The sequence below is a fragment of the Diplotaxodon limnothrissa genome, linkage group LG19 (assembly GCF_057381915.1).
Source record: "Diplotaxodon limnothrissa isolate DT_005_m linkage group LG19, D_limnothrissa_male_GT1.1, whole genome shotgun sequence".
In the NCBI taxonomy this organism is placed as follows: Eukaryota; Metazoa; Chordata; class Actinopteri; order Cichliformes; family Cichlidae; genus Diplotaxodon; species Diplotaxodon limnothrissa.
This window is the reverse complement of record NC_140614.1, coordinates 12,732,404-12,751,925: the sequence shown is the minus strand read 5'-3', so window position 1 is coordinate 12,751,925 and position 19,522 is coordinate 12,732,404. Positions and strand designations below refer to the sequence as shown.

Here is a 19,522-nt window from a genome sequence, read left to right as displayed (position 1 = left end):
CACTCTCAGTCAGGTTTGGGCAGTGGTTTGTGTGGTGATAGGCATCTACCTCCTACACTCAGCCTCTCAGCTCTGACACCCGGAAAGCAAAGTGATGATACATTTGTGTTGTGCAAGGCACAAATGTACAGAAGTATTGATGAGAGCTTCTAGTGATGGTTTATTATCACTGTCAGAGGCACAGAGGATACTTAGCTGTTTGGACGAACCTTTTAAAGAACCAGGTATGAGTCTTTCTCTCTTCATTGTTCTAGCTGGGGACTTTGGCGAGCTGTGGTACCGGTAAGTGGCTAAACTTGGACAGCTGCAGCAGGGCTCAGGACCCTGTGAACAACTCGCCGCCTGGTTTTGCCACCGAGTCTAAAAATGCCTGTGGGTTACACGTTTCAGAGTACTCTGAAATGTGTAACCCACAGTGTAGATTCTCATTTTCTCTAACTTCACACCCAGTGGGGCAGCACGGTGCTTAGTTTTGTCTCTGATGTTCTTTCTCTCTAACAGTTTTGGCATTTCAAAAAAAAGGAACTTAACCTAGAGGAAGTTGGTCAATAAAGGCAACTTAGATTTCACAACGTTACTGTCCATTTATGAGCTTGAACTGCAAAGTGAGAAAAATCTTTCTGATTCTTTGTTTGGGAAAAAATAGATTTTTGCACGATGTCGTTTTGCAGAAGAGTCCTTTTCATTTTGCTGTGAGACAACTTTCTGTGTGTGTCACATATTAAACAAATCTGCTGACACTGATCATTGTGACACTTGTGCTGTGACTCAGTGCTGATCATGAGCATTAACTTTTTACGTTTTTAACCTTTCTCTGAGCTTCTGCTTCCACAGAACTTCTGCTGTTTCTGAGCATGTTCGATTCAGTTTTTTCCATCCTCTGAAAAACAAAACAACAATAAGAAAGAGAGAAAAAAAAGCTGATTGGGAAACATTGTCTTTGCTGTACCCGTGACGCCACATCCTTTTGTCACACTGAAGAAATTTTTTTTCTCCTTTTCTGCTCATTTCTGTTTTGTTTTTTTCCAACCTACACATTTTGAATAAGGTGTTTCTTTCAACAGGCTGCTTTCCCCATATCCGTGACTCCTTCAATGGCTGCCGATGACTACAACCCTGTAAGTAGCTCTTTTTTGTCTTTTTCTAACATTTACTCGCTCTCTCTTTAAAGGATTAGAAACTTCTGCTTCCCTATTTATCAGTAACTAATTTGAATGTAAGCAGTATACACCCAGAGTTTAGACACCACCAGGTGGATGTTTTGTTTGACTCACTGGGGAGCAAAGAGAGTTACAAATAAAAGGAGACCAATAAGAAACAAGTCACAGATGCTAATGGAGGTGTTAAACAGCATGTAGAAAGATAGAGAAAATGCACATGACACTCAGTGTGAAAACAGGATGTTTCAGACAGCCTCTTCTTCTCAGTTGTGTGGTCTGAAACTGCTGCTCACCCCCTTGCCTTTTTCTTTTTGACCTCCCCCAACCCCTCCTCTGCACTCCTCTCAAAGGTCTCCCTCCGACACAAATCCAAGAAGAAGAGCCGAGGAGGTGAGTCCTGCCTTATCACCTTGTCACTTATCTCAGCCTACAGCTGCAATTAGAAAGCGTAGTGGGTGGATGCGAAGCAGCGGTGCACTTGGCGTGTGCAGAGGGATTTTAGACGAGTTCAGTTACTTTCACTTCACTTCTTTTATTTCTTGGCTCTGTGTAGCCGTGCCTTTGGGTTCTTCTGAGACGCTAACTAATTTGTATATATACTGTTTTTGCTGACTGACTCATATCGGTAACGGGTAGGATGAAGGTAGAATAGCACTTTTGATTTGACTCTTCCAGGATGCTTCACGCGCTTCTTAGTTTTAGAGGTCCATTTGGTTATCGACCAAACTCCGGAAGCTCTTTAGACTGAAATGGAAACGTTTTGGTTGTTTGTGTTTGGATGTTTAAATTTGTAACGTTCTGCTTCCTCTGATGCTGTGACTAAATGCGCTGTTGTCTGGTTAAGGCAATGGTACGATGAGCAGAAGACGGATCTCGGTCAAAGAGCTCGGCCAGCCAGACCACCAGGGCTGGCTGTACAGGAAGAAAGAAAGCAAAGGCTTTCTGGGTATGAAATGGAAGAAGTACTGGTTTGTGCTGAAGAAGACTGCTCTCTACTGGTATACCAACCAGCTGGTGAGTAAAACACCCTCTGACTAGAAGACTAATGTGGGTTTTAGACTAGCTGGTTGCTATTTAGAGATTGCACACAGCGAGTGTACAATTGCACAATCCCTGATAACAAAAATATTTAACACAGATAAGTCTGCTTCTCTATATCAGTTGCATGCTTTTCAACTTCTTCAATTTATCTTGCAAGATTATAAGATATAATGTAATGATGAGAATTATATCAAAAGAGAGAGGAAAAAATAAGGAAGCTATTAAAGTTGCACCTCTTTCTTTTGGTTTTCCACCACTCTTTGGAATATTTTGTGTGTCATCCTATCTGTGTTGCCCTTTTTAAAGAGTATCTTGCATATCTTCTTTATTTTTGCTAATTTCAGGAAAAGTTACAAAGTACAACAGTGTTACACCCAAGTCATCAAAAAAACGCCTTAAAAGAATCTTAAAACTGTCTGATGATCTTTTTTTTAATCATCATAAAATAGTTAAAAATAATCGGGGTAGTTCTTGAGAACTTGTATCAGCTGCAGATTAAGTGCTGTAATCACTCTTTACAGCAGCAGGATGGTGGCACATACACAATGTGTACTTTAGTTTTTGACTGAACATGTAATCCGGTGATTGATGTGGCTTCATGTGTTTTTATTTGCTTTTATGCTTTTTTGTCTCACGCTAACAATAGCAAAAGATGAAACATGACTAAATTTTATTACAGCTTAAGTAACAGACCACAGAATTAACACTGGGTGAGTCACAGATGTGCGCTAGGCAGTCAGGGCTGCAGGTTAGTCATACTGGTTTCCTCCACAGCTGTCTCCTTGCCAGTCTGTCACTGCAGGAATCAGCGAGCGCTGGTGACACTGCGCTTCCTGAATGTGACCGTGTCACTAATAGCCCGCTGCTACATATATGTCTAATCTACATCTGTTTGACTTACTGGCACGATAACTTCAGTCAGACCTGCTGTACGTCACAACCACTCAGTACGAGGAAATTAAAGAAGTTGCCTGTTGCAATTCAGACGCGCACGTCCGTGTGGGGAAGTGGTTTGAAAGTTGTGTTCTAATACTCACTGTTGTTCAATCTGTGCGTTGCAGGCAGAAAAAGCTGAAGGCTACATCGACCTCACAAACTTCATGATCGACAGAGCCATCGAGTGCAAGAAGAAATAGTGAGTCCTCACAAACAGTGCTGGGTGTGATCTATGAAATCACAGTTATAACAGTAAAACTGTCTTTTTTTTTTTTTTTTAACCCTCGAAACACTAAACTGCTGTTCGTCTGTCTTTCCCTATTCAGTGCATTCAAAGCTTGTCACCCGCAAGTTATGATGTTTTATTTTGCTGCCGAGAGCTACGAGGACATGAACTTGTGAGTCATGTCAACTAAAACAGTGTTTGGAAATGTATACATTTTATGTGCATTATAATATTTTATCAGAATTGCAATTAAGTTGGATCATTTCTTTGTTTCAGGTGGGTGAATAAGCTTGGGCTGGCCTCCATTCAGTATGAGCAAACAGAAGTAAACGCTTCGGCCGGTGAGCACCTGTTTCAGTTCCCCGCCGCTGTCACTGAAGCTTTCCAACATCTCACTTTGTTTGGGTTTTAGTTTAAGAAATTTACTATTTAAGTTTTTAATCAGCAACGGAATCGTTTGTTTTTAATTGTCATATAGCTCTTCAGTACTTTCCAAGCAAACATGCCCACTTCAGCCCCGTGTGGGGTTACTATGGGCAGACCAATATGAAATGTATGGCACACCTGGGCCCCACAGATTTTTACAGCAGATGCTCATCCTGGCACAACCCTCAGGGGATCTATATCTCTCACTCTCAAACCACTTGATCCTTAGATCAGATAAACTGTACTACACTGTGGATCCACTTGCTCTCAGAGGGGAAAAATGAAACACTAAAGTCTTATTAAACCAAATATGGCCTGTTATAGCTTTCACTCATTGACTTCTTTTGCAGTGTAACCCCAGTTTAACTTCCGTTGTACTGAGGTTTTGAACCAGCCACTTTCTCTCAGCCTCATATTTCTGACAGTGTAATAAAACATGTTCTATGGTTGTCTCTTCTCCACAATATATTTTCTTTTTTGATGCTTCCTTATCATAAATAATGTGTCAGCAAACATGCCCGTGTGGGCCCACAGTGTCTAAATGTGGAGCTGTGTGGGCAAGGCAAGCCCAAACTAATCCCACCTAGATCCTGCTGCAGTTTTGCCGTTCGGGGTCCCTGTAAGACAACTGTTGGTTGCCCACAAAGTTCCCTCTTGGGGGCCCAAAAAGAGCAAAACTGCTGTAAGCCCCACGTGGGCTTACCCACAGAAAACCCATGTAAGGTCCCCAAAGGGCACAACTGCAGCAGGATCTAGGTGGACACGCCCACTTGGGGTAAGTGTGGGTTTACAGCCCCACAGTTCACCAACAACTACCCACTGTGGGGCCCCACAGGCATTTTTCCTGGGTTACATTTGTTGGTTACATGTTTGAAGTTTTTGTTTCTTGTGTGTCTCCATGTTTCATGTTCAGAGTGTTATAGTGAAGCTAGTGATCACGAAGAAGCTGAAACCACAGAGATACCTCCTCCACCGTACTCTGAACAGACCCTGCGGGACTCCTCGAATGCCTCCGGTCCACCTGGTAGCACACATCAGGTCAGTAACGGTTCTGGCTCGACGCACATCCATCCATAAGAGCCAACATTTATCTTTTCATTTAATATAAGCTCATTTTGAATTTGATGCACATCTGTGAAGGCATCTGCAAACCTGTACAGGTTCTGGAGAAACATGCTACCATCAAGCATGTTGCTGGATGCTTGCTTATTTCAGCAAGAAGATGCCATGCTACTTTGAGAACATTAGAATGACTCTGTACTAAGTGAGGTCACGGTAATAAACAGCCTGAATGCAGTCAATGCAGCCAAATTCAAAATGAGCATATAACTGCAGTTTAATTGTTAATGTTCAGCAAAGATTTACATTCTGTTTAGATTAAACACACGGTCACAACTTTTGCAAAGGCAGCTGTGTCTTTAAGGGACACTACATGTTTTATTACAAGTAAATAAAACCAAGTGGAACCAAATGGGATTAATTAATAGAAAAAACTCTTAACTTAAATGTATTTGTATTTCAGGGTACCCTTCCTCCCCCTTACTCCTCTGCAGTCCCCAGCGAAGCTAACGGTTCGCTCTCCTCACCTGTCAGTACGATCACATCTCAGAGCTCCGCCTCTTCGCTCACCAAGCAAAGACAGTCCTGGTTGGACCTCGTCTCGCAGGCATCTCCTTCTGCTGGGGAAACAGCAGTGGTGTGCTCAGCCCAGGTCCACTCGCATCAGCCTCCACAAAAGGAGACGGCAGAGGAAACAAGGCTGGAGAACTTGGCCACCCAGGACTCCTCGGGCACTGAATCTAATGAGGAAACGCCTTCAGCTGAGGGGGAAGATCAGAGGGAAGTTTTAAGGACGCAAAATAAAGGTGAATATTTAATATATGCAGTTTTTTCTCGTGGCCCACTTCCAGCTCTAAGAAGCAGAGCACGTTTCCTGTTTCTCAGAACTTTGATTAGCATCAGTGATCAACAGAATATACGACTGTTAACATTCTTATTCCTTTTCTGAGCTTTCTATCTGTGACTAATCTAATTGACTCACCTGCATGCCATTTGAATTAATTTAGCAGGCATTTACTCAATGCAACCACTGCATGTAGGATGATGATGATGATGATGATGAAGTGTGTTGTCTTGTTGCAGGCAATCATGAGAACGGCTCCGATGAGATGGAGAAGCTGTATATTCACCTGAAGGAGGCCAGTCTGTCGCCGATAGGAGAACGTAAACCATCCACGAAAAAGGAATTTAGGACCTCCTTCGTAAGACGCTGCAAAAACCAGGCTGTCAATGACAAGCTGCACCTTATCAGGACACTCAACAGCACATTAAAGGTACATTTCTCACCTCCCTTTTTAGTTTTTAGTTTTTTAGTTTGCGAATAGCAAAAAAATACAGTTAAATAATTTATGCATATTCAGTTTTTCACTTTTTTTGCCCAGGCGAAAGAGGCGGACTTGCAGGCAATAGAACAGATCCTGTCTGACCCGGAGCTTACCTCAGACAAGTTCAGAGAGTGGAAGGAGGCCAACGGACCTCTGGTGCAGGAGATCTGTGTCACACACATCCAGCAGGTGGCGTCAGAGGCCGCAAAGGCTGAAGCGTCGGTCATAGCCGCTCCTGTGGTAGAGACCAGTTTATAAAGACTCTTCATGACTTTTTATGGTGTTCGGACTCTGAGGACCTCACAGTCACATACATCAAATACACACACACGCGCACACACACACACACACACACACTGCTGTTGGTTATTCACTTGAGAACTCTGTTTATATTCAAGTTCTTTTCAACTAGTAGTTGGATGAATGAACTGTTGTTTTTAGTTCCATGTGGAGACGGTGTATGATAAGCAGCACACATTAAAATGTGAAATGTGTCGTAGTATTATTTTTATTGTTTAATTTGTAGGTTTAGCAATTTTTACAGCTGTTTGTTTTTATAATTTTATGAACCTATGTATAAACTGTATATTTGGAACGGTGGAGTGCATGGAAATAATGTCTCTGTTGTTCTCTGCATGGAAACACTTTGAATTTATCTGTAGTGAATTTTGTTGTTTTTAAACTATTCACAGTCAGTTATTGGTGCCATGCACCTTCAGTGCCTGTTACACATGTGTTACAGAAGCTTTTTCAATAATGTGTGTATGTCGTCGCCCTATATTCATGCTTATTAGGAAGACTTTGCTGACTGAACACTAGGGCCTGCACTAACAGAATAAATGTTGGTCTCAAATCAGAATTTCTTCTTTTTTAATACTCAAAAGTGTCAAATTCATGTGACTGTAATGTAATTTACTGCTGAAATGTAGCGATCGCCTCGTTTTTTGTGGAAGATTTTTTTTTTTAATCTTCTAAACCAAAACAAACTTTTTAAATTATTTCAGCTACACTGATTTTTATTATTTTTTTGGTCATTTCTGCCCATGAACATTGACAGTATGAGGCAAAATCTTGTCTAAAATGTGACAGACTTTATAACTGATAACATCTGTGCATACAGTATATTGAAGTAAAGTGGGGATTTAGCAGTATTAAGGATAACTCTCAGGAAAACGCTCCTGGAATCATACAAACAAGTCTGAAAGACCTGGTACAAGTTAGATAAGTGGATGGTTATAAATAAATTCAGACATTATGTGACTGCACAGTAGGTTTGGACACCTCAGGCCGAACAGGATTTTAATATATGACAGGACCTACCAGAATACAGAGGCATTTTCCCCCTTATGTATCATCTGTTGTATAAGTTAAAAAAAATGTAAATAATTGTGAAGGGATGTGTGATGTTTGTTCTTAATTCTGGAATGAATGTGTTTGTTTGTATACAGGGAAATAAAGTCAGAAAAGTGAACTTTACCAGCCTCTTTGTATGATTCCTGTAGTGAGTGTCACCACTGATACCAATGGGTTCCACAGGTTTTATAATGTACTGCTTCAGGTGCTCTTTTTAAGGGTCGTGTCACAGCTAATCATCTACCTCCATCTCACCCTATCTGCAGCATTCTGTCATACTAAACATGTCCTGCTTCATCCATATATTTTCTCTGTGGTCTTCCTCTTCTCCTCCTGCCTGGCAGCTCCATCCTCGGCATCCTTTGTCCAACTTGACCACTTTCTCTCCTCTTCAAAGCATCATCGGTTGAAACCATTTCAGCCATGCATCCCCAACTTTGTCTCCAAACCGCCCAACCTGTCCCCCTGATGCACTAACCGAATCTTCTCCACTGTGGTCAGTCACAATGAAAATCTTAACACCTCCAGTTCAGCCTCCTGTCTTTCTGTCAGTGCCACCGTCACCACACATCATATCAGGTCTCATTATACACCAACATTCCGTCTGATACGACTCGTTGACGCTAGGAGTCGCCGGTTTCTCTCCACATTCCCCGCTGAGGTTATGCGCCATATTGGCAGTCTCCTCCATCTCAGCAAGCGTCGGGCATGCACGCCTCTAACCGGTTATCGAGGAGACGTTTGTAAATATTTACTGTGGTCTGCCAGTCGAAATACAACACTATGGAGGCGGTCAAAGCCTTTAACAATGAGGTTTGTAAGAGATTCTCGCTAAAAGATTTGAGTATATTGAGGATATGTTGTCTAATTCACAGTCGCGGTAGCTAGTCGGCTAACGTTAGCATCTTAGTAAAGAAGAGGGTAGTGTTTGGCAAGGCCGCTGTTTCTGCACAGCAGTGCAGCGGTAACGTAAAGTCAGTGAGTGTGTACTTCGTATAAACTGGCCACACATCATGCAAGAAGAGAGTTAATTTGTTAGTACAGCCCTAATCAGGGTTAAATTCTGTGAACAAATATAACCCAGCGGCTGCCAGTAGCGCTAAATAGCTAGCTCGCTAGCTAGCTCCAAATTAGCAAAACCGCTTGAGCTAACTATCTGATGTGACCATGGGCAGAGTAGCGCTCATTCACCTGGGAAAGAAACAACAAATGATTGTGAATCAGTACTTTCCAAATTACAGTTAGCTTCCCGGTATATGCAACCTAAACAATGTGAAGTAGCAGCGCATATCCACACTGTTAAGTTTAGCCTTAGCTATCTGAAGCCTCCAAGCGGAGACCGCAGCCGTCATTTGTCTACATAACACGAAGTCTTTGCTTTAGCATGATGATCATTGTAAATAACACCTGCATTTAATCCTAGTAAAAAATCAATCCGCTGTCGACCGCAATCGAATTGTGAGTGTTTGTTTTAATGACGATACTAACGCAAATACCTGAGTCAGAGGCAAGCCCCCGACGTCGCTTTATTGTGAACTTGGGGTCTCTCTGAGCCCCATGACAGCGAAAGCCAAGGTTCTTTAAATTGTTAATAAAAGTTTGTAGTTGGTGAAGGGGGGTACTCATTTAGAAAGCTATTGGGTGGCAGTTTACGGTTCTTATAGGATCACTTCAGTATTTAAACAAGCTGTTCTGTCTTTTTCCTTTCATATTTCAGCTGTACTCATTGAATGAATACAAGCCCCCCATCTCCAAGGCCAAGATGACTCAGATCACCAAGTCTGGAATAAAGGCTATAAAAGTAAGTATGCAGTGTTATAGGATGAGGCAGGTAATAGAGGAATAAAGACATGATTATTAAAGAGAACTGTTCCTTGGCTCCCAATGAATATAAACATATGCATGGTCTAGCAACCAACATTATTCTAGTTTTGTTGAGTTGCTCCTACAGTAGAATAGACCTCAAGTAATTTTTAAATCTCAATTTAGGTCACAGCCCACTAGAGTTGTGGTATGTTAATGTTATCCAGTATGAAGATGGTAAAGAAAATGTGGGACCAAAATTGAATTTTTACTCTCAGCTCATCTTCAGTCACATTCTGGTTTGGTCTTTAAATCAAGCATCCAAAACAATATGTGGTTATTGGTATTTAAAGGAATAAAGATGAAAATATAAATGTTGACTTTTACTACAATGGAAGTGCAGGTGGTTGTATGCCCTTTGGCTTAACACACGTAAGACCTCCAATTCTAGACAAAGGGAAACATACGGTAATACATTTGTGCGTAGGAACAGCATGTGGAGTAAAATATACCAAATCAAATATGCTGTAATGACCACGTGTGAATGAGGGAGCAGCCAAAAGAAGCTGCTTTAAAAAAAAAAAAAATCTTATGCTAATCTTATGCTGTTTACTGGATAAACTACAAAGGAATGTAGGGTTATATAAACTCAACAGCAGTGTGTGCAACTCATCTGCTCTGCTGTAAAACTGTGTGGTGTTTGCATAACTTTTAATAATAGAACAGTTTAATAAAAGCCCAGGAAAGCTGAATTACCTAAGAATTAAAAAATATATGAGGTGTTGCTCTTCTGCTACCTTTTATGGTTTCTCATCAGCCTTCAGGCAATAAGCAATTTTTTTTTTAATTGATTTTTTTTCATGCAATAGAAATGACTTTATTGATTTATATGTGTGGGAAATATGACGATTAGAGGGGTGCAGTGAGACTGAAGTACCTCGCTAGCCAAACATCCCAGTTTAACAGGGAGTTTCAGCAAAGTCGAACACCAATCAAATCTATAGGTTTTTATCAATTTATGTAGTTTTCTTATAGTATATTTCTAATCAGACATTTGTTTGTTATGTGTTGAACATGGTAAAGTTAACATTTTGAGTGTATGAAAAGTAACTGAACCCAGTGATGTTGAGTTATTCTGTTTTCAAAAACAGGTCATGTATCACATCACACTGAGGTTTTTTTGCCTGCTTCAGTTAATGTCTACATATCAACGTTGCCTGTTACTGCACAAAGTTCATTTATGTGCTAGGCTGTTAGTAAATAACATTTTCAAGCTTGAAGAGACATTTTTCACCATCTGTATTTATAAGTCTCTTCGTTTTAGTTATAGAAGTTTTTTTTTAAATAAAACTGACTTTTTGTTGTGTAAAAGGCAAAGATGTTAGTAACAAGTATAACAGTAGCTTCATTCCTGAGCAGTGAGCCAGCGTGCACAGTGCCAGAAACTCGGGAATTAAAGTAACAGTCATTATTTTTATTTATATAAGTCTGCTTTGTAACTCATCAAAGTTATTTTAACATATGAGATAATTGTTTTATTGCTGTTATTTGAAATCATGGCTGAATTCACAAACTGATAACAGATTTCTTTTATACATTGGAAATTCTACACACGTTATTGTGAATACAAAGTTTTTAAAAGGCTGCATTTGATCAGTTTTTACGTATATTAACACATCAGCAGCCAACAGCAGTGCACAGCGGCTTTAGCACTTCTTGTGGTCTGGAAAATATAGATGGGATGCCTTGAGTAAATCGGTTAGAATTCTAAATAAAACAGATGTTAGACATAAAACATTAAGGTAAATGTATTAGGTGCCAACAGCGTATTAAGCCACATTCAGACTACGGCAGCTTGCCACTGTGACATCATTTAAAATGAGCGTTTTAGCCTTTGTTATCTTACGGGTTTAAAACCCGAAATGATGAATGAGGAGAGCAGGACCTGACTGTGAACCTGTGAACTTTCTCATTGGCCAACAACTTGCCAATCACAAGTTTAGTATACCCTGGTTGTGTCATATAATCTCCAGATTTTACTGATTGTGCTAAATATTCTGGAGCAAATTCGTCCCTTCTGCTGGCTTTGATTGATCTGTGGTCTGATGCATCACTCGGTCAAGGCTCTACAAATGCCTAATCTGACCACTGTAACAGATTTAGACTGATCCCAGTATAAACCAGTCCTATTGGAGTCTTTTGTGTATTTTACACAATTACAACAAACAGAACAATCTTCAGTCAGCAGTTTGTGTTGCGTGAGCATCAAATAAGGTGTGGACGATTTTAAAAAGAATACAGCTTCACATCATCTGCCTTATTAGTTTGGTTTTTGATCATTATTTTCCTATGATGTAGCACCATAACTGCAAATCCTCTGATTAAAAATGATACGCAACCAGTTGTTATTCTGACCTGATTATGTTCAGTGGTACACGTGTAAAAGCTGCAGTACTTGTTTTTTTTAAATTTTTGTTTGCAATATTCACATCTCATAATAACAAGAGCCGAGTGTTATAATTAGGCTGAAATTAAATTTGATAAAGATAGAGCTGGTTATTAATCTGGCTAAATTAAAGGATACATGGCAGTGAATTTGTTTTGGGAGGCGTTTCTGCCCACTGAGACTGAGCTTGAATACTTTTCCATGTGTGGGAAACAGAGTGTAATGTTGTCATGGAAATAGTGAGTTACATTGCGGGATGCAACCAAATTAGCTTTTTAAATATATCTTACTGCTGTCTGATTTTGAATCTATGGACAACTTCCTAGAATGACTTTGATGGAGGAAAGATAAAATCCTACAGTGAGTTCCGACCTCCGCTTTTATTTTGTAGTTTTTTCTGATTTTGAAAATAAAGTGCAGACACATGCGTAGCTGTATAGTTGTTAGCTGTTATAGTGTTGAAAGTAGTTGGCGCCATTTCTGTTCTTGCGTGCTGTTAAATGCTTTAAGCTCTTGTACTTGACTATTATTAGTTTAGCTGAATTTGTAACTAGTTCTAACGTCACAAAATGAACAAATAGCAATAAAAGTCTCACCCTGCTTACTCAACAGTAACTGTGCGTCCTCATGTTGCAGGTGGACCGTTATATTTTAGTAGTTTTGCATGTTGGTTCCTGTTTACAGGTCTGTCAGTGTATCATAAACACATGATGATTCATGGGGATAAATGGGCCTTAACACATGGCATGTAGCCAATACACAGCAAAATCTGTGTGTCTTAAAAACCCAAGCAGAAAATGAGACTCTACATCTGGAGAAATTTTAGAAGTAAAAAAAATCAGTTGAAACCCAAAGAAATGCTGCTGTTTTTTTAAAATTAAATTTTATTACTTAATTTTATATATAGATGATTTATAAAAGGTGAAGGTCATTTTTACTTTTCAAAGTGGGCAAAAAAGTGTTTTCCCAGAACGGTGCTTTTTATTATGCATGCTTGGCTGGTATCCTGCACACTGTGCCTATAATTCGGGGGGTCTTTTGCATCGCTGATCATTAGTCACTAACAAATTCTCCTTAGACTTCATTGCTTAAAGTTGTTCTTATTATGAAATACTCAAGGACCAAAACACAGTTTCCTTCTTTATAAAATGACAGTTATTTTTTTAGTCATTTGAATTCTGGGCCTGACACTTTGAGTTCAGGACACCAGCCTTTAACAAAAGTCCTCTCATGATATATTTCTTTGTCCTGTTTGCACTCTAAAGGAACTGCTCTTCTTGTGGTGTTTCTATGCCTTGTGTTACCTGTGAATAACACCCGTTTCCCCTTCCCTCAGCAGCTCTCCCAGCTCCCCCAAAGCACTGAAAGTGAAGCAGGAGGATGGGGTGGAGAGAGTTACAAAGAGATAAGAGAATCCCTAACCAGCTTAGGTAGGAGTATGGGTTGTTTCACAAGGAAGATGGAAGAAGACTAAAATAATTGAACTGAATTTGTTCCCACACACCCAGAGATGCACAGCTTTTGCTGTTCTGGTTGTCTTGCGTTGGTCGATGTTGGCTTTGAACTCTTGTTTTTCAAATTGAAGTTGCAGTCTTGTTGATTTTCTTCATGAGTTATTTGAAGATATTTGTGTTTGGTGCAGTTAATTAAAGTCAGTCTTCTGTGTTGCTTCATGTTGGATGGAGCTGGAGCGGAAATGTGTTAGCTTTGGGTTTAAGATGCCATCAGTGACTTATTAAATGTTGAGTATACAGTTAACTGCATGAGTCCTTTAACATTAAATATACACGTTTAGTGCTTTTATCTCCAGCAATACTCAGATTTGCATGTCAAGACTAAGTTTTTATTAGAATCTTAGATTTATTTCATTGAAGCTTGAGGTTTGTCTGGTTCACAGTTTAAAAATTGTAAATCCATGCTTTGGCAAAGCAGTCGTAATTGATGTCTTTTGTACACGCAGGAAGTTTGCCTTTTTCATCAATAACTGAGAAATCCAGTTGAATCTACATATTTCAGATGGTGATTTGAATGAAAGGTTGGGGCTGTTGCTTCTTGTTGAGTCGTGCTCAGATGGAGGAGAGCTTAGAGAGCTTAAACTAGATTGATGATGGCGCTTCAGTGCTGGAGCTGATCCGTAGGATAGGACGGCACATGATTTTAGAAGTTTCTCTGTAACGTTGCTGATCATTTCAAAACAGCCAACATACGTGATAAACAAAAATAATAAATGGAAAACGATGCATATGTGACCAGCCGGGATGGTGCAACAAAGCATCTGAGATGTAATGTCAGATGCTTTGTTATCATGTTACCCATTCAGCACAAATTTCTAAGAGACTGATGTCCACAGGCAGCAGTTTTTATGCTGCCATTCAAAATGAATGAAGATTCTAAAAGTAATTTTCATTCATAGCCAGATTAGAAATGGTCTTTTTAGTCACTGCCAGAGTTAGATTACTCTCTGCTATTATTTAGTGTAGATATCTGTAAGAGGAATGAACAGCAGTGCTACAGAAACTTAGCATCTTCCAACCCAGTGCACTTCAAGTGTTTTTGTACAAAGGACTTCACTGTAAAATCGAAACTTCCAGCACAGAAAACTGTTCCTGTGGACACAGCATCGAATCTTTAATTTGGTTTAATGGGCAGTACAGCCTCAGAGTAAGGTTGCATCTGAAGAGCACTTAACCTTACTGGATTGTTACTATTCTCCATATACTGAAATTGGATGAATGATTAAAGACAGGATTTTAGTTTGTCTTTCAGCGTATCTTGAGTTTGGATAAGAAGAGACAGTCTTGCACTTTAAAAAAGGAAAAGTTACCTTAACTCATGATCATCAGCTGCGCTCTAAAATGTTCTCTTGAAGCAGCCTGACAGACTCACACATGTTCAGACAATTATTTTCACAGCCAAGTTATTTAAAAATTGATGAAAGCGTGGCATTAATGTAAAACCGTTAACGCCTGTAAGGTGCACAGCTACCGGCGACTTGCTACAAACCAGCGAATGCTGCGTTTTTGCCACATTCTTCATTTCGTCTGTGACTAGCAACAAGTAGGAGAGAAATACATGGTTTTGAACCAGCCGGGTTCCACTTACACAGTCTGGGTACGCTTGTAGGTTGCCTATATTTTACCCGTGTTGACCCACTTGGCATTGCCCACCAGCAGCTGTAGATGTCTCGCTCTTTTCTTTGTGTTGTTTGTGTGTATCAGTCTGCCTGTACTTCCAGGAAAAGGACAGCTTTCAACACAAAAAATCTCTGAAACATTCCCCTTTAAACCATGCAATAAGTGATACTGATCCCCGTCTGCACAGAATCCGTTAAGACCTAAAATTACCTGTGAAGATTATTGTGAAATGAATTGGTCTCAGTGGATTATTTTAATTCCAAGCGTCTGTGTGGCCCACAGGCAAGTGGTTTCTTTTGCAACAAACTATATTTTTCTCATTCACAGTTCAGTTTGTACTAAAAGGTAGCAATACGAGAACTGTAACAGCAACCTTTAGCACTGGCTTAAACTATAAGTTGGTGCAAAAATTACAGTTGTCACCAAACTACCATTATTTGAACCAAAAAGACATTAAATATTAAAAGTAACCTAACCTGACAGCAGCTATAACAGTGTGTGTCAGGTAATGAATGATCAGGAATAATTAGGAACCTCTCTGCAGTCTGAGGAAACAACACACAGGGTAGGTGATTAGTTATTACAGGATACAACCGATAAAATCCATGCAAATATTTTGTGAGTTTAAAATATTTTTAGACTGACCTAAAATGACCCGATCTTAAGTCATTTTACCGCCACTGACTTCCAGCCTTGTAATTTCACTGGAGGAATTTGCTGCATTTATTTTTGAATCGGGCTTCATCTTTTAGATTTTTCAGATCCAAAACGCCCATCGGGCTATAACCCGACGGGCGGGGCTGAGATAGATTTTGGTCGCCCGACCGGAGATATCGCTAGTTGTGGGACATCGGGCTAGCGATTTTGCGAGCCCTGAGATCTGACCAATTGGATCACTGCATTTCGCAACAGGTGTGCTCGTAACTCAAATCGCGCACTGTTACTGAATACACGATGAGATGGAAATGGTAAAATAGTCCTATTTAACCTCAGGCGCACGGTTAGATGCTGCTCCAGGTCAGTCGGCTCTCTCTTAAATGATTCCTCTCCATTTTCAGATAAGGTCCCAACTCAAACAATTAGTTCATTACCAGACCTCTGGAGAACTTCAAGACATGTTGAGGAGGTAGTTTAGCCATTTAAACCAGCTGTGTTGGATCAAGGACACATCTAAAACCTGCAGCACACTGGCCCTCGAGGCCCCTGATTTAAAATGCTGCTGCTGCTCCTGAGAACTGGATGCAGACAGAATCTGTTTCCTCCTTTTCTTTTTGGAAACATCAAGACCAGCTTATGATCGCTTCATGTCTACTCCTTTATTTATTTGTTTGTTTATTTTTTTAACCAATTTTAGCAAAAATCCGACCGGTTCGGTGTGTATATATGTTACACGACAAGTTTGGATCTGGAAATTTCTGAATTTCGTGTTGTTGTTTTTTCACATCACATTCGGTGTGTAACAGATTTACTCTACAGGATACTTCAGATGTACGTAGCTATGAAAGCTGTAAGATTAATTATTAAACGTGAATTTGTATTGAAAACTTTTATTGGGAATTATTGGCAACTGTTTCGATGCCGTTTTTATTTTCTCCTTTTTTAATGGATGTTTTAAACTTAAACGTGCTGCTTCGTTTATGTTTTTTGCATTTGCTGCAATATCAAACGAGAAATTTAACATCTACTTCATGAAGCTGACGCCATTAGCTGCTAGAGTCACACACAGGGACTCGGATACTTTCTTAGAATATTTATTATTCTTAGAATATTTGTATAATGCCAGGACAGTTTGAGAGTGGACAGGAAGGCTGGGGGAGAGACACAGTAAACAAACAGGGGCAGATTCAGACCCTTAAGCTGCATAGCTCAGTGAGCTGTACCCAGCATGGTTACTTTTATGAGAGCTAATAGAGGACCAGTTATAGAAGCTCTTCCCTTATTCAGGGGCCACCACAGCAGGTAGTTGTGCACGTCTGATTTGGCAGACTTTTACACCGGATGCCCTCACTGACACAAACCTCAAAGGGATTTGTGTCGCCTAATAGGCTCGAAACAGATGTTTTCTACACAGCAGAGAGCCTCATTGACTAAATGTGTAATAGATCCACTGATCTAGGATCAGTTATGGCTTTTAAAAACAATTCTGTTAGACAGTAAAGGAGCAGAGGAAATTTCCTTACCTTATACTTATAAATGTGGCACGATGGTCCTTTGTAACAGTGGATTCTAATGTCCCTTACGTATCATCTCAGGTTAGTGTGGAAATTTAAAGATATTAATCTGAAAAGTCCAGAGTCCAGTTAGAAAATACTGCTGGATATGTAACTTATTTTTAAATGGGTTTTATCTTGTTTATTTACTTAAAGTCTGTTTGAGTCCGACTGCTAAATACAAAGAGATGAAGTTACTCTTTATATGTTGGAAGTATTTGCAGGTTGAGAGAAAATAATTAGGCTGGTTAAGTAGTCTGACAGAAACCCTTTAAATCTGAACACATGTTACACGAATGAAGCAAAAAATTGGCCAAGCAAAGATTTAGTGTTTATTTTAAGAGCTACATGAAAGCATTCATCACATTCCATGTTAAATGCATTATGTTTTAAATCTTGCTGAAAAGTGCGACACTTTGCACTTTGCAATATTTGAGACCCTGCAGTGGCAGAAAAGTCTGCAGAAGTTAAGGTGGTGTTTCTGTGAGGACTGCATGTAGTGGCTGCTGGTGTAATGTAATTACACATTAACAAAATAAACTAATTCAGTTTGTTTTTTTCCGCTGCTACATTTCAGTGCTGTGAAACGTTTGAGCTCAGCCTAAATGATCCTGACTGACATAGAAAATCACAAAGCTCTCTGCTGAGCCGTCGGTTTGAGAGAGACGTTTCATTCAGGAAGTATGAATTGATCATGTCCTGGTTTCTATATCTGCAGTGAAATGCCACACGCGTGCTAGCATGTGGCCGATGCTTGTTTGGTGCCTCGAGTGAAGAACGGCATCTCTGTTAAAAGTGGTGAAGATTGCAGCTTTGCTTAAATGATCCCTCTGTCGCACCACCTTATCACTTTGTCTCATGAAGAAATTTGCCAGATTAAATATAACCTAATCATTTACACTCTTCGTCATCATCATGACATCCGCAGGTTACCAAAGTTACTAATAAATGATAAAACCTTTGTTATAGCAGAGTTACAAAGTGCTTCACAATTATTTATCAAGCTTTACAAACATAAAACGGCTCAGGTAGAACTAGAGGTTTAAAAAAGTGAAGAAAGAACGAGGCAGGCTTTAACGTATCTATCCACTTATGTCCACTGATTATGGATAGTGGTAGACTAGATTATGTGATATGTGGATAAGGTTGAACATGAATGGCAGGGATGAGCTGCACAGTGGGACGTTAACCCTCTGGCTTTTGTCTCAGTCCTTCTCACTCTCACATCATCATGTGCTGTCGAAGAAAAGCTTTTAAAGTAGTTGCTGTAATACTTGTGAAGATGGGTGTAGTCTGATCGCACGATGGTCTGTAATTTGCTCCTTTCAGTTTCTGTCTATTCCATCGAGCATTTTCAAAATGTGCGTGTGGGGGGGGGGGGGGTCACAGTATTATGACAGTAGTACATAATTATCTACAGTGTTTGCATACTTGCCTAAATTCATAATCTGTTCATCAGAAACATGCACGTGTGTTTTACTTACTCAGTGCTTTCTAAATGTCTATAGAGGGACACAAACCACCATAATCACAGTGATGCTACTGTGCTGCTCATGTCTTCTGTCTAGAAGTACAAGGATGAGTGCAGTTCGGTAACAGTTGCAGGTAGTGTTGTTCATATCTTTCACACACAGCCTGTGCAGTGTGTGATCAGTTGCCTGGAGACTGGTCCACACTGCAGCAGGTGATGTATGAGCATGTGGTTTTTTTTGTTTTTTTAATTCTTTGGTGTGAAAGTATGTGCTCAGTAGGGTTTCTGGAAAGGGTGGAGAATCTCTGTGAAGAAGACTGTCTGCTAAATGTTCACGACAGTTGTCTTTGCTTTTCATACCCAGACCCAACTTGACTCATTAGTTAAGTTGCTGCTGCTTTTGTTGTTAAAGCTAAATCACAGTTTAAGGGTCACGTAGAGGAAGTGTCTGCCTTTACTGTACAAGGAAGAGACCTTAAAGGAAAGCACAGGGAGAATACAAAAGTAAAAAAAATATATAAATACATCGTCAGCAGACGAATGGAGTGAAGATGAAACACCCAGTTAATTTATTCACCAAGCCGTTTTCCTTTCTAATGGAATCTTTTAAAGGACTGTTTATGTGTCCTGGTGCCAGTATTCAGTGTTGTTTCAGTTCGTTATGTGTAATTTTCCATTCAGTCTCCCTACGGCGTCACATCACAAAACAAGTCACCTCTAAACAGTTTAAATGGTCCACTCAAGAGCCAACAATTCCTGACAGACAGAGCTGAACACAGCATCTCAGCTTATGATCCTAGTGATCACAGGGAAGAACCATCGCTAGCAGGTTGCTGGATCATTGGAGGAGCTTATTTTATGTATTTATGTATTTAGGTTTTAATTCTTGTAGTAGATAATCGCAAGAGACAGAACTCTGAAGGAGGAAATAG

The 19,522-nt window shown here is 40.0% G+C and overlaps 2 protein-coding genes across 5 annotated transcripts in view; both read left to right on the top strand.

The window, feature by feature from the left end:
• LOC146611852 (connector enhancer of kinase suppressor of ras 3-like) overlaps positions 1–6,511 on the top strand; it is a 41,898-nt gene extending 35,387 nt beyond the window's left edge. Inside the window, exons 16-25 of the mRNA XM_085342360.1 lie at positions 1,065–1,118; positions 1,511–1,550; positions 2,005–2,174; positions 3,263–3,336; positions 3,464–3,535; positions 3,640–3,704; positions 4,703–4,827; positions 5,312–5,654; positions 5,932–6,122; positions 6,231–6,511. Coding sequence (XP_085198486.1) covers positions 1,065–1,118; positions 1,511–1,550; positions 2,005–2,174; positions 3,263–3,336; positions 3,464–3,535; positions 3,640–3,704; positions 4,703–4,827; positions 5,312–5,654; positions 5,932–6,122; positions 6,231–6,431 — 1,335 coding nt within the window. The 3' untranslated portion in view covers positions 6,432–6,511. The remainder of the gene's footprint in view (positions 1–1,064; positions 1,119–1,510; positions 1,551–2,004; positions 2,175–3,262; positions 3,337–3,463; positions 3,536–3,639; positions 3,705–4,702; positions 4,828–5,311; positions 5,655–5,931; positions 6,123–6,230) is intronic.
• A 1,701-nt stretch (positions 6,512–8,212) lies between these two features.
• The window catches only part of scaf8 (SR-related CTD-associated factor 8), a 46,964-nt gene continuing 35,654 nt past the window's right edge, over positions 8,213–19,522 (top strand). For all 4 annotated transcript variants that reach the window (XM_085379259.1, XM_085379260.1, XM_085379257.1 and 1 more), the window contains exons 1-2: positions 8,213–8,339; positions 9,244–9,327. In XM_085379259.1, the coding sequence (XP_085235385.1) occupies positions 8,310–8,339; positions 9,244–9,327 (114 nt within the window). In that variant the 5' untranslated portion in view covers positions 8,213–8,309. The remainder of the gene's footprint in view (positions 8,340–9,243; positions 9,328–19,522) is intronic.